The 15,470-nt window shown below is 36.7% G+C and overlaps 1 protein-coding gene across 2 annotated transcripts in view; it reads right to left on the bottom strand.

Moving 5' to 3' along the window:
• Window positions 1–3,247: 3,247 nt before the first annotated feature.
• PAXBP1 (PAX3 and PAX7 binding protein 1) overlaps window positions 3,248–15,470 on the bottom strand; it is a 28,029-nt gene continuing 15,806 nt past the window's right edge. Inside the window, exons 10-18 of one of the 2 annotated variants that reach the window (XM_067299200.1) lie at window positions 15,067–15,182; window positions 12,477–12,676; window positions 10,394–10,538; window positions 10,114–10,235; window positions 9,258–9,334; window positions 8,915–8,981; window positions 7,207–7,353; window positions 6,634–6,788; window positions 3,248–4,744 (exon numbers count right to left, since the gene is read on the bottom strand). In XM_067299200.1, the coding sequence (XP_067155301.1) occupies window positions 4,627–4,744; window positions 6,634–6,788; window positions 7,207–7,353; window positions 8,915–8,981; window positions 9,258–9,334; window positions 10,114–10,235; window positions 10,394–10,538; window positions 12,477–12,676; window positions 15,067–15,182 (1,147 nt within the window). In that variant the 3' untranslated portion in view covers window positions 3,248–4,626. Of the gene's footprint in view, window positions 4,745–6,633; window positions 6,789–7,206; window positions 7,354–8,914; window positions 8,982–9,257; window positions 9,335–10,113; window positions 10,236–10,393; window positions 10,539–12,476; window positions 12,677–15,066; window positions 15,183–15,470 lie in introns of those variants that run through there. The other variant, XM_067299207.1, reaches the window with a different exon arrangement.

Below are 15,470 nucleotides of genomic sequence, written 5' to 3'. Positions count from 1 at the left end.
TGGTTTGCTTGTGACTTTACATGTAAAGGCCAATGGTCAGATCAACTATATTGTTCATTTCACATCCTTTTAGAACACTGATCCTAGGATATTTTATTTTCACAGGGTCAACTAATAAACTTAGGATGACTGGATACTACTTTTAAGCAGCACCACTAATAAGGGCACAGAGTTCAGCATGTTGCAACAAACTTCACAAAGTTATTATACCAAAGCCGTACACCACATCAAAGCTTCAAGTACAAATCTCCCCTCCCCTCAGTATATATATATATATATATATATAGGATTCTTTCTAAAAAGTTTTTGTAGAATAACTTGGGGAGAACTGAAAGCAGAACCAGAGATTAGCAAACTTGTACAGAAAAAGAGATGTGTCTCAAAGGAGGAGAAAGAGGAATAACATGCATCTGTGTATCTGCACATTTTTTCCACAGACTTCTCCATTTCAAACTTCAGCTTTCATTTTGTTTTCCCTTATAGCAAAGGACAAGGTTTTTCCTTTCCTTTAGGGCACACCACGGGAATTCTGAGTAACTGTAATCATTCTGTAATGTATTGTCCTGTTCATCAAAATTTCAGAATGACAACATTTTACCTGCAATGTTTTCTTGTTTAACATGTCTCCTGTTCTAGACAATGGTAATTACTACTGAAGAGGATGCTAGACTTTCTCAAGAGTCCTCACAGAGTTCTGAGGGGAAATAAGATTGTCATGTCCCCTAATATGTTAGTAGTTCTCACATGGGTTTACATCATCTAGTACATCCTTGTATAACATGTCATAATTATTTGTTAATTCTGATATTGAACAGTAAGATATACATGGTCAGCTGTGTGGGAGAAGTAATTTTAAAGCAGTTGTCCTTGGATTATACCTCAAACCAGAAACAGTTGTGTAACTTTGCTTAAAGATCATTACATAAAGTATGACTTCTTTGCTACTAAGAATTAATTTGGGTCAATAAATAAAGAAGTGGTAGGAGAAGTGAAAGTGGAATTTGTAAATATAATTTGACAACATTATTTACATAAAGTCTTTAAGCGCCTATACAATTCTGACCATTTATACAGAGAAAAGGTGCCACATTGCCCAGAATGGGAAGTCAGATTACTTGTGAACCATAAGTATACTTTGGAAGTTTCTGCATGTTGTTCTCCAAATACAACATACTGTTCTAAAGGGGGAGGAAGGAGAGTCTTCCTAAGCACGAAAGGGCATAGACCCCATAGTCACATAGTCTGCCCTCCCTCTACTACAATGATGCCAAGGGTAATAGAAATAGCTGCTGTTCCACAACACTTAATTATGAAAATGACTACGACCTACTTGGGGGGGGGGGGGAATTCTCTGCAGCTATAATTTATAATCAAGTTAGAAGGAAGATTCTCTTCATCCCTCCCTTACAATCCTAGCCATGATCTGAATTGGAAAAAAATGCCCATATTTTTAATAACGGCAGTTAACAAAGCTGTCTTTGCAAGACTGAGTTCCATTAGTTGTGCATATCTACTAATACTACAGAGTTACAAACCTGCATTTTAAGTTCTGAATGGCACATTTATGCTATTAGAAGAAAAGGAAATTTTGAGATGATGATCATTGGCTTGAACCTGCAGCTTTTCTCCTGCAGCTTTTCTCCTGCTTGAGTTATAGCCAGAAGGCGAATGTGAGGGAACGATTCATTACAAAGTACTCTTCTGAGACAGGAAATAAAGAGCATGAATAAACTTGATTTGCGAAACAAATCGAGCTACCCAGCACACCACAGGGGGGTGTGGGTGGACAGCAGAGCAAGGCGGAAGAGTGCTTGCAGAGCAGATTGGTTATTGTTAGGCTGCAGCAACCAGCCACCTGTTTCTACAGATGCACCTGGCACTAAAAGGGCATAGTAGACTACAGCCCTCTTCCAGTGTTTTCTAGCTGCCTGTCAACCAACATAACTTTATTCCCTGCACAGTTTTTAAAATTTTGTAAATGAAAATCCAAATTCTGACACCTCTAGGTCAAATACTTTTTTTACCCTCTAGTGGGGAAAGTGTGGATCTGCCAACTGGCCATTTAAGTATTAAATGGCAGTCATAATTCTGGACATGGAAAAAAAAAATCCACAGTGATAAGCTTTGGCATTTAAGAATTACTCAGTTCTGAAAGAGTTCAACAGTACTCAGTGGAGTCAAAATGCACATATATGTTAATATAGTCAAAAGGGAAGACAGGCTGTTTGATTTTTTAAACTGTTTCAATAGTTTTAGTTGAAGGCATTCTGTTGTATAAAATATCCAAATAGAAATAAAGTACACTTTCACAGCTGCAGTAAGGTTAACTTTTACATTCATTTGCAAACAGTAATACTAAATGTCCAGTTGGATAACCAACCTCATAGTGGCACAGATTGTAGAACAGCTCAACTGTATTTTATTCTGTCCACAGAGGCAGGTATACATATATAGTCACAGAGGTAAGGGTAACAGCTATTTTGAATTCTGGCAGTAGTTTTGTTATAAAGACCTGAATTAAAGAATTTATCCTAAAGACAACAAGTTAACCTTCACTGAGCTTCATACTGTAGTGGCTAGACTACAGAGGAGCCAAACTAGACTGTCCAAAATGCAGCTCAGTTGTGCATCCTCCCCCCTTGGAGATCCTGTGACTGGAATGCAGGCATGCCTAAAGATTCAGAAAAGTCTCTGCACAGTATGGATTTGAACCTCCTGATAACAAAATCCTTTGTTCTTCATTTTGCAAACTTTTGTTGATAAAAAAAAAAAAAAAAAAGGAAACAACACCCCTCACACACAAAGCCTTCTCCCTCCCCCAAGCATACAAATTTAAGAGTTTGAATCTCTGATGATTAAATCACCCTAGTTAAATATTCTTTTAGAAATGCTGGTAGCATGGACTGTTTGTGTCCTCTTCAGCCTAGCAAAATACTAAAAACAAAAAGACTTTAAGCACAGAAAAGGTCATCAGTCAATAATGAAAAAAATTCATACAACTACCAGCACGAGAAGCTCTTGAAACATCTTAACTACTCTTTCAGTAGGTATATGAAAATTCCAGAGTCTAATCTTATTGTTTTTTTTCCAAAAGTAAAGACAATATTACTTTTGTTCACTCCAAAAATCTACCTTCTAAGGACTATTTTTTCTTCCAAATGTATTAAAATAGTCAGCCAGCATACATATCTTTTGCCTTTACCACCTTCTTAAAGGAATGAAGCTTACCAGGTCATACTGCAACAGCTCCTTGACAGACAAGTTTATTGAAACAATTTTTAAAAGCAGATATTCTGAATATTCCATCAATCCCAACAGATCAGAAAAACAATTGTTCAGTGTTCAAATGAAGTGTGCATGTTACAAATTGTACATTTTTCATATACTCATTTATACCACATGACATGAGCATAAAATACAATGATTCTTACATTATTCAGTATGCCAATTTATTGCTACAGTTCCCAAAAAAGTAGGGCACACCTGGAAATAGATCTTAATCCAAGGCTATTACGGGTGTTACTATTCTTTGAACCCCAAAATCAAGTCACTAGTGTTTCAATGTAAATCAGCATATATTTAAAGGGTTTTCTTTTTAATTTAGCTGTAAATTAAACATTTTGTAAGACTGTATTCTTAGATGTACTTAGCAGGAAGTATAACATCTGAAGTATTTACTACAGTATAAATGCTTCAAATCATGGGGGAGAAAATTTTCTTCACCTTCATTTGGCTTGACATCTTTAGCTATATCAATCAGAAGAACAGGTTCCATGTATGAAGTTATTAAAAAAAAAAAAGGGACAAAAGAGTAAGTTTAACCAACTTGTGCAAGAAATTAAGGTCCAGAGTCCACAGGTGAAGTATTATTCCTCCAAAATGAAAGATAGTTTGGGATTAGTAAGTGCTGTCATATATACTTGTGCAATTATCACAAGTTCTTATTGTCTGCCTGCATTAAAGAAATCATTAAGTACTGATTCGGGTTTTCTTTTCTGTTTTGTTCCTAAGAACAGTCTTAAGAGTTCCATATTCCAAATGCAAATCAAAGTTTAGCTATTCCAATTTGAGTCCAGCACGGACACTTTTTAAAGGTCTGGTTCCATTTGAAAGTCTACTATTTAGGTCAAATGATTTTCACATATCTGCATGTTTTGCCAGCCCTTTTGACCAATATGATGATCATTTTATTGTCAAAATGAGGAATTCTTAGCAAATGAAAAGCTTATGTCAACAGTAAAAGATCTCTATATCCAGTGTGAAAGTAACACGGTGGTATAAATATATGCATTCATTGTATTACACATAATATATTATACACATTCCAGTTAACCATGGAACAATTAACAGAGTATATGACTCGTAGTCATGGGTACAAAGTATTTTTGTAAACAAGATTCTGAGAAGCTTTGAGGAAAATCTGATTTCGGGAAAGATGATAATCTTGGGTTTCCATTTTTAATTTCAAAGAAATCAAAAAAAATTTTTTTTAAGGATGCTGTATATAAGAATGCACTTTGTATTAAAACAAGGATCAATACTTTACAGTTTAAGAAACTTTACATATGTACATAAATTACACATCAGGAATGGTTTTAAAGCTCAAAATGAGTTGTCAGAAAAGTTCTATTTCCCTTCTATTAAAATCTTTAGCTCTTTTACATTGTGATCATTCGCAACTGTCACAGCATGATCCAGTGCTCGGATACTTGCTAGAAGCTTTATTATCTGCTTTATGTTCTCCCTAAATAAGAGGAAAGGGAAAAGTCAATACAGAAACTAAACAATACTGTACACGTATCAGTATTTTAACAGACAATCTCCTTCCTTCCCCCAAATCATGAGTATGAATGTGTACAGCAAATCAGTTTCAGATAATTTCACATCACCTTCCACCCTGCTTGCTTAGTCAGATAAAGTAAGCTGGTTATCAACTTTACGTACTGAAATTGAAAATTTTGTTTTGGGGTAGCAACCCTGGAGAGAAAGAGGGAGTAGGAATTAAATCATACATTTGTTTTATACTGAAAGTAGTACAGTCTAAAGAAAAAGTCTTGGATTAGTTAAGGACTATAAAATAAGTCACAGCTCTTAACAAATAATTTTTGAGCGCCTCCCCCCCCCCCCCCCCAAAAAAAAAAAAAGTCAAGCACACAAGTATTTTCATGCATGCCTTAAAAAGGTAAGCTTGCCACAAATAAACTGCATTTTGATTCAGGTCAGTCTAGGTAGCTTAGAGTGAACAAACTGCTTGGGGACGGGGGGTGGGGAGTTGTCTCTACTTCCTAGGCTGTTAAGAACATTTTTAGTATCTTGGAGGGAGGGCAGAGATGAAATGCAAGTCTCTCAGACAATACTAGAGGTCCAAAATTCATCTTAAATGAAACTAGCTGATCTGTAAAAAAGCACCCAAAGTTTGGAAAACTAACATGTCTTCTCAGTAGAAATTAATGTATTTGTTAAAACAGAACTGTACTGGTTTTCACATGAATAGACATGACATCTTTCAGGTATAAAATGCTATACTTCTGTTGCAGACTTACTTCATCTGCTTAATAGGGGCAATGAGAAAAGATTTATGAAATGCATGGAAATAGCAGGAAGTCAGAACATAGAAATTTAATTAAACTAAAACTCACCATGGAAAGAAATGTATTAATTGGCTATTAATCTTCCAATACAAAGTTTTACCAAGCTTTGGAAGACAAGTTCAAGTGGTAAAGAAAGTTCTTTCATATTTAGAAACTGGCTATCAAAAGAGAGAAAGTTTAATCTCTCCTGGATTCTCTCTCACGTCCTTCAGTTCAATTCCTATACCATGCTAGACTAGGCATTTTGGTTTCAGAAAGAAAGGAGTAAAGGGTCTATTTTGCGTTTGGATCATATGGGGAAATTTAAATTGGTACATGACATTAAACTGGTATGTGACATTATTGTTATACTCCAGACACATACTTCCAAGCCATAACTTGGGAGTGGATAAAAAGTAGTTTCAGCACGACCTAGCGTGGCACAAAGCTCTGCTTCTCTGAAAACTGGATGAGTCATATGCTAAACTGAAAAGTGACTCTAGAAACAAACAGATAAATGTCCAATAACCGACATAGTAACTGCAAAAAAAGGGATTTTTGAGGCTCTAACCTAAGGAAGTTATTCACTATACCAGAAAAAAAATCCTTAACCAAGATTTCTGTCCACTATGCTTCAAGGGAAATTCCTGTCTCTACATTTCAGAAGTAAAAAGACTCTTAGATCACGGGGAAAAAAAGGCTGCATAAGTAAAAACAGGACTTTCCTACAGTATTATTTCAAAAGCATGATTTGTAATTCAGAAGCCGTTATGCAGGAATCAACAACAGGCTCAGAGGGTGAAGTAGTCCAAAAACAGTAACTACAAAAGTTTCCAGAATCAAGGAGTAGTGCAAAATGTATTTTGAATATCTGCTAATTTCTAGCAGCTGCTGTTCTCTACCGCCTTAAAAAGCCCCATCTATTATACCATAAGAATGTTAAGTTTGAAGTCAAAGAAAATTTTAGAAGATTTGCAGCAGTATGGAGATATTTACTGATGTTTGTATGCATCAGCCAAATAACACAAAGCACAAGAAACGCAACTGCGTTAATATAAATTACCTTGCATTTCTTTTCTCTACATCAGAGCAACCAATGCTGTTTCTATAAATTGTGTCAGCCAGATGAACAAGGTATCTACAGAAGTTTTCCAGCTGAGAAATAGTCTTGTCTCCTTTTAGATTAGTGAACCACTGTTTAGGAAAGCAAGCAATTACCTAGACATAACACAAGAAAGTAAGTTAAAAAACAAAGTTAACCAACGTTTTAAAAACTATCCAACATGATTTGGGAAATCTGCCAGGTAAGACTGCAGTGACAAGGCCCAATTAAGTGAAACCATGGGAAACTTGCAACAAAAAGACAACAGTCCAAAATTCAAGTGGTAAAACACTAAAACATACACTACACCTACATTATCTACAGGTAGCAACCAGGAAAGGTTCATTCTTTAGTTGGTGTCTTTAAAAAAATTTAAAAAAAAACAACAAAAACCTGTATTTTTCCACTGACATTGCAATATCAAAGTCAGGACTGGCTGAGTTTCAAGAGTATCAAGTTTTAAACTACACTTCTCCATCAACTGGAATTTTTGAATTAGAAAGTATTTTAAATATTTTGTTCATTTTTACTTACGCTTTGAGCTTTCTTAATGCTGTCATCTCCATACTCCGAATTTTGAAAAGCCATAAGAATATATCTATTTAGCAGACCATCTATTGACAGTTCCTGGAGAGTTTTGTTCGAAAGGATTCCGCACCACTGGAGAAAGTTTCCTAATAACTGAAAATACAATACAGGGAAAATAAGTATTTAAAATGTACTGACAAACAATACTCTAGAGCCTCTCCAAATGCATCAGTATGGCCAAGGTCAGCAAGGGAAACATGCCTTTTGATAGCTTCAAATCTATTCAGAACCTGAAAAGTACCAGTATAGAGTGTTACAAGTTCTCATACAACAAGAAAAAAAATCTCCATTTTGCTCATGTTTTACAAAAGGAGTCAGTGAAAAAATTAAAAGTTTTAAGCCAGCTTGTTCACAAAGCTTAAGAGTCAATATCAGGTCAAGCAGGGCCTAGCATATGGCATCTGGGGGTAAATTCACAGCCCCTTGTCAATCAAATTCCCAGCTACACTGTCAGTGTACCCTTACATCCAAAAGCCGCTGACACAAAAGACACTAGCTGTCAGCGAGGGGAGTGCTGGCTTAGCAGGCTGCACAGCTCTTATCCCCCACTGGCACACGGCCTGCAGAGACCTGCTGCCGGCCTTGTACAAATGAGAGCTGCCAGCAGTCTACTGTTAAGGCAGGTCATGAGGAAACAATACACGAGTGCTTGCCTCCCCAGCTTCTATTTCTGCTCTTCTGTGATGCTATAGGTGACTTGCTAGCACAAGAGAGCTGAATTTTAATGCTTCTCCAAAATAAGGCTCCAACAGACAGGGCCAGAAGCAGGCAACTTCACTCTTAAAAGAAATACAAGCTGTAAACAAGCAATCAGTTTGTCTTAAAATCAGCATTTTAATAAATGAGCTTTGTGCATTTTTTGCTCTAAGAAAAGTTCATTTTTATTTTTGAGTGAAAAAAAAAAATCAGTGCCAAATACTTCAAGGAAGTGAAGTGATCGCAAACCTATTTAGAATACAGTCTCTCACTGCTGTAACCTTGTATAGAAAATTCCAGAGAGTTTTCTGTTTGCAGGATCATGGAGGTCAGCAGCACAATCCCCATTGGTCTCATACACTCACTTTTCTAATCTTTCATTTGAAAGAAACTACAAGAGCTATAGCTTCTTGCATACCTTTGAAAACTCTACAGTACACATTCCGCATACACAGGCTTTTTCTTCCACACCCTTTCTCGTTTCAAAGAAACTAGAATTACAACTGTTCTTACACTTTACAAATAGTAACTACCTTTACAAAAGAGGATATAAAACTGTCTTTTTATCCAGGTTATTTTCATGAAGTTTCTCACACTATTAAAAAAATAAACCAAGCTCGCTCATTCCCACACAAGTGAAAGAAAAGCACTACATATTTTATTCTGACAAGCACAATGACATCCTTTAAGAAAAAAAAAACTGGGTTGTCGAGTATGCTGAGTAAAGCCACAGTGCACAATTTAAAAGGATGTGCTTTCATCTGGCAAGCTTTTAAGGAGGGCACAGTTCATTATCAAAGGCTAAGAATCCTGCGTTCTTATGCTGAGAATCCTACTCTACAGTTCTTTCAACAGAAGTTAAAACAAAACTTCATCTACCATTTTCCAAAAATATGAATGATACTTTGTTGCTACGCTGTCTAGGCCAAAAATTTACCAGATTTATTTACTGACTTACCTTAACAGAAGACCAAAATTGACGTTGGAAAAACAAATATGGACCAGAGTTCTTGTTTTCTAAGATGCTGGAAAGTAAGAGATTTCTTTAATGAGCAACCAAGACCACTTCTGTCTGAAGTTTGCCAACTTCCTCCTTCCCACACACACAGTTCTTTTCTATAAGTATTCCCTTCTTCTGCCCAGCCTGTCCTTGCTTAATCCTCACAGCATGGTAATGATATAGCTCCTGCATCCAGCCAGTGAACCATACAGAGGTATGGGAAAAAAACCTAGCACCTATGGAAAAAAGGCACTGACTTGCAAATAAAGAGGTCTAAGATCATATTTAAAAGCAAACTTACTTTTTTGGATATAATGGCATGAATACATCATCATCAAGTGTTCTCCTCATTCTTAGCAACAATGCCTTTAGAAGCATCTGAAACAGATGATTTTTTTTAAGAAGTGTCCAAAGCACTGCTTAGTAGTTAACCACTGAAATTTTGATTTTAAAAGCAACAAAGTACATTTGTACAAAGTACATTACTGTTGTGACTGACAGTAAAAGGTATACATACTTAAGCACACATATAAAGAAAGTATTACAGAAGCCTATAATAATTAAAAGTTAGAGCTGAAATTTCATACTTTTAATAAAAATTGAAGGCAATGTAATTACCTTATGGTAAGCTTTGCTATACAATTAACTATTGTGAAATCCAGGCTTATGTCATTTTAATCTTCAGCTAACTTCTCCCCCACACATGCACTTTGGCCTATCTCCTACTATTCTACAGGCAACGCATTTCTATACATTGCATTAGGCATGGCACTTGAACTTATGACAGTAAGTTCTTGTGTTCATAAAAAAGCAAGCAAATTATGACAACAGATTTGGAAAGGTTACAAAGATCCAAAAAAGAAAAATTCTAACTATTTTAGCTGACCTTTAAAGCAAATCACAGGCTACACCTTAGTACTATTCATATCTCTTTTCATCTCTACCATAAATTTGGGGCAAACTTCACTGACCATGTTCCTCCTCCTAATTTACTGCCATTACCTGACTCTCTACAACTAGCCAGCAGAACATCAAATAATGGCAAAATTCTTTTTGTTCCTCACTAAACATGCTGTGTTTTCCAATATAGTGTCTTACAAGATATATTCAAATTCCTTAACTTATCCAAGATATTTAAGAAAATAAAAACAACTTACTTGTGTATTTTTGTTTTCTGCATTCACCACTGAAGGGTATCCATCTACTAGTTTCTGTACAATTGCTACCATCCTAGATGTTTGTGTTGTAGAAAAAGGATCCCATATATTTTCAGAAATCACTGTAAGAGATCAAAGGATTACTCAACCAAAGGATTACTCAACCTCAATTGCAAGTACTCAGAAACAGGTAGTAAGGCAGTCAGACACACATGACAAAAATTTACAAACCAGTAAAATCTAACAGCATAAACAAGCACTTAAGAAAAAACCCCTATACCTGTTAATTTAGGGAGAACAACTCTCTCCACAATGGTAGGTAATAGTGAAATATCAGCATCATCTTTTTCTTGCTCCTGTTCTTCACAGCCATAAAACAGCAGCGATTCAAACCACAACATAGTCTCAAAATCTCGACACTTGCCCTAATAAAATGAATTGGAAAGAGGTCAGATTTCAAAACAGAGATTTGAAGTCAACAACAACAACAAAGCCTCAAACCTGCTAGAACTCCAAAACCATGATATACCAACTAACCAGGACAGAACTGCTTTAAAGTTGTCTACAAAGTGTTCTAAGTAAGCAAGGTATACAGTATTTGAGCACAATAACAATTTGAAAATCCAGTCCTTTTTCTATAGGTGTCAGGTATTCACCTACACCTAGACCAAAGGAATCTGGTATAAGGACGGGCAAGTTATTTCACCTCCTGCCTTGGCTCCCCCACCTGAAGCAGTGCTATTTCCTTCAGAAACACAGGCAAGCCTGATTCCTGAGAAGTGAATGAAGAAACAATTTTTCCCAACCAAAACCTGGGAGAGGATGGGTTGCAAGGTTAATTTTCCATAGATCAGCCAAATAAACCAATTCATTCTGCAACCACACAACCACTAGATCTAATGCAAGGGAAATAGCAGAAATAGGACTGCCTTTTTTGGACAGCCCTTGCCCTGCAGATTTTAACTTCTAATTATACCTGAGCCAATTAAGAGCCCACAGATTAGCGGAAAAGTGAGAAATACAGTCTATTTGCATTAAGCATTCTAAAACTATGCTTTCTTGATTAAAAGGTCTTTTTATGAATGCCATGTAATTTTTCTAACTTAACAAGATGCTTAATAGAGACAGTAGCACACAATGGAGAAACAACAGTGAAAACTGTTAGATTTAAGAATTCTATACCTTGTCTCCAACTAACTTAAGCTTGTTTTGCCAGCCTGAAAACTCACATAAAAGTAAAATGGGGAGAAGGGAGTATTCACAAAAGCAGGTTTAAGTTTAATGAGGCCACCTTTCAGAGATTCCCCCTCATTTAGGCAAAATAAATATCCTGAATGCCCTCTGAAGACTCTTACTTCCCCTCCTCTGCAGTCAGAGCAGAGGAGGTAGAAGATCACCTTCTACAAATATTCTCTTAGTGGTTAAGAAAATACACCTCTGGAGAAAGGAGAGAATCAGTCATTTGAGACAGGCTGAGATATATGCAGAAGTTACTGTAGATAAGCTAAGCTTTGAAAGGGGGGAAAGAATCTGCCTTATTAGTCTAGTTGCCTAACAAAACAGGGCTTATGCACTGTGCCTTGACCCACCTTCTCCCATCCCCCAGTAAAAACCAACACAGCAGAAAAAAAGTAAATTTCTACAAGTACTGTGAAAATAAGCTACTGACTGCAGCAAAAATACCCTATGATGGCTTTCACTGCTAGGAAGAACAAAGTGGGAGTCAAGTTACCTGAACTGTTTGTCCTGAGGCTGCTCACGTCAGCACACATATGCAGGCTGGACAATGTGCATGTGCCAGGGATACTGGGTTGCAGCAGTGCTGTGCTGCTTCTCCCATGCTCCCTACTTACTAACTGGGCAACAAGTACTACAGGGAGGACTTAAAAATTGCCAGGCAAAGTTCTACAGAGTACAAATGGGTAGGTGAGAGAAGGAAGGGTGTATAATGTAGGGACATAGGTCATAAGTCAACAAAATAACCAGCTTCTTAGTTCCACTTCATCTGAAGAAACATCTCCAGAATCACTGTTTTCACTTAAGTATTTTAAAACCTAAATGTATTAATGAAGAAGCTGCTTGGCTTTTTGGTCTACAATACTCCCTGAGAAGGTACCCTCATGTGCTGAATTTAATTCTGGTCTGCTGGGAATCAGGGGAAAAAAAAAATTATGGGGAACAACAGCCCAGAAACTCATCAGAAAAACACATCACCCTAAGACAGGCACCTGTTTCAAACCTCATGCTTAGAACATGCATTTAGGAGAAGGACTCGTCAAAGGTGCAATTCACTTTGTTCTGCAGAAGTGTGAAAGAACCACTATACAAAAGCTTACGTGCAAGTTGCTTGCACAGGACCTTACCTCCAAAGGAGTCCAGATAAGCAGCTGAAGTCTGATTAAAGGGTTAAACAGCTTTGGTAAACAGAGGCCAATATAAGCATCCTTGTAAGAAGCATAGTACTTTGAACGCCAAGCTTCAAACTGTGACTTAATACAATCAATTGAATAAAAGCTTTCCAAAACATCTTCAAAAACTCTGCTGGATTCTTTTAATATACGATCTGATGAGGAAAAGAAAGTCATGGTAACAAGTTAATCACCTTTTCCCTGTAATACCTCTTTCAAGATAGACTTTGAAGCTGAACGGCATAAACTTAACTGCTGCCAACATAAAAATAAAAATAAAAAATCAGGTTCTATTCTAAAGATTTTATTACTTCTGCCTCAAATATACAAGAAAATAAAAATGTGAGCACATAGGTACTACCTGGTGTACAGTTTTGTCGCAGGTCTTGCTTTAAACACCTCATACAATCATTTCCAGTCTACCAGCTGCTGGACTGATGATGAATTGGGTTGTATTCATATAGGCAAGAGAACAATGTGGATCTAACTTCAAAGCTGGTCTTGTGCTTTGGGTGGGAGTTTGGAACAAGTGATTTCCAGGTTCCTTCCAACCCAAATTATTCTACAACTTTGTTCATCCAAGTGCAGCAGAGCATCTCTGAGACAAGCTGACTGAATCAAGCACTCGAGACAGAGCAGTCCTGGCAGACACCACACTAAGCTGCTGAACATGTGACATGTCCATTAGCACTGAGCAACCATTACACTCCCTTAGCACATTTGTTATGTTTTATCATACTTACACTACCAGTTTTCTACATGGTCCAATTTTTTTTTCCCCCATGTATTATATTTTCTCATTTCTTTGTGTATTGTTTTCCTCTTGCCTCTTCTACTCCCCAGGGTTAGTTTTATTTTAGCCAGTCATTTTTGCTGTGGCCACACAGTTTTAAATGTTAAGTTACAGCAGTTACCTGCACGACTAACATTAGTACACACAAGAGGCATAGAGAGGGCTGAGGGAACGCTGTCATACAAACACACTTTTCACACTGAGATCTAGAAAAGATGCTCAGTCTACAAAAAAATTAGCAGGCCCAAGGTGCATCCTTCTGTCCCACATAGCTCACTGCAGATTATGGACTAACATAAGAGCTATGAATGATAAATAAAAGCTTTAGAAATATAATACTTATTCAAAAACTGACAAAACTCTTGCAGAAAGCTTTCATACACAAAAAAGTGCAGAGTTACAAAAAGCAGTTCAGCCACACTGAATTTTTAATCTGTATCATTTAACTTCGTGAAGTTAATTATAGCACCTAACAACTCTGAACAGATACTTTATTTATCAAGAGAGTTCTCTACTTGCATCCACAATTTTGGCGGATCAACCAAAGGTATGCAGAACATTTGCCCTTTTGAAGGATCCAGCTGCTTGACAATTCATTTAAATGCTTCTCTTAATCTGTTCATACTTTGTGTCTCCACAACCAGCTACAGCATGAGTTCGGCATTTTTGTCTCTGTGAAGAATGACTTGTTTACTTTAAACCTATCTGATCACTTCCCTTAAGCTCTCACACTGTAAAGTAAAAAAGGTGTTCTCAAATCTCCAAATTTTATTTTTTATTCTAGTACCGTAAATCCCCATTTACCTTCTGCCATTCTTTTTCTAGTTGAAGAGTCCAGAACTGTTTCATCTCTCCTCATACAAACTAGCCTACATATGTAGTTCTCACTGCTCCCCTTGTCTGCATTTCTTCTAATCTGATTAAATTCTCTTTAACGAGAGATGGTAATAATTGTACTCAGGTTCAAGATGAGAAGGTAACAGGATTACCATTACTGCTCTCACAGTAACCTCTAGTATTGTTTCCCTTTTATCTGCCACTGTTAAAGCTGACTGCTCCATCAAACTATCCGCACTTCCCCAAAATCTCAAGATTCTTGCAATTCCCCCAATGCTCAAGAAGCATTAGCTTAACTTACAACCCCATTTATTGCATAATTACAGTAAGAGTTACTTTGAACAAACTAGTCATAAAACTGCAGATGAATTTAAAATCTGTCAGCACTACGAGATCTTTCTGCAATGTTTTATAGTCAACATCGTTCTTTAAATTCTGCAGAGTTTGTCAGGCTGTAACAAGGATCTATAAAAATGTTGTCATTGCATTTCTAGACACTTATGCAAAACTCCAGAATGTAATTCCTCACAAGCAACAAAAGTTTCCCAAAGTCTTCAAAATTCTACATGTAAAGCAAAATAATGTGTTGGCATATAATCAATTCTCAGCAGATTTTTGGAGAATGATAAATCATGTTCCAAACTGGAGAGAAGACTTAGTATCCACTGAAGATACAAAAGCAGGTTTGAATGAAATAGAAAGCATCTCACTACAGATAGGATATTTAGTTAGCTGCAAACTGCACAACAGGCTGGTATGAAAAAATGTCTTGGTCACATTGATGATCCAGCAAGGAACAATTCCTAAACTTTCACCAAGATATGGTGAAATATATATGTAGGGCTGCTTCTGAGCTGATTTTTTTTAGCTGAATTTTCTATATTTTATTATATAAGCCTCAGTAGTTTTTCTAACCTCGCTCCATATTGAAGTTTGTAATATCTGTTGAAGTTTCCTCATCATCGCTGGAGAGACCTTCAAGGTGATCAGCCATCTTCCCAGTTTGCTCTCTTGCTTGTCTACGACGGGCTCTGAAAAGGAGCAGCAGCAGGAAACAGCTATTACATTTTTTCCTGTACAATAAACAGACTTGCCTAAGCTTGTCCTAACTTCTAATATAAGGAGTGAAAACAAACTTTCACTATTTTGCTGTCTCAACAGGGGAGGGAAGAGAAACCAGCAGAGATCATGTAGATGCTGAATGGGTTTATTATATTCTCTTTCAGTGATTTAAATCAGCATTATTTAAAATGGCCACTTGTTTCATACATTTACATGATAGTAGGGTTATTTAGGGATACCCCTGCCCAGCATTGCAG

The sequence above is a fragment of the Apteryx mantelli genome, chromosome 1 (assembly GCF_036417845.1).
Source record: "Apteryx mantelli isolate bAptMan1 chromosome 1, bAptMan1.hap1, whole genome shotgun sequence".
NCBI lineage: Eukaryota > Metazoa > Chordata > Aves > Apterygiformes > Apterygidae > Apteryx > Apteryx mantelli.
This window is presented reverse-complemented; position numbering and strand designations above follow the sequence as displayed.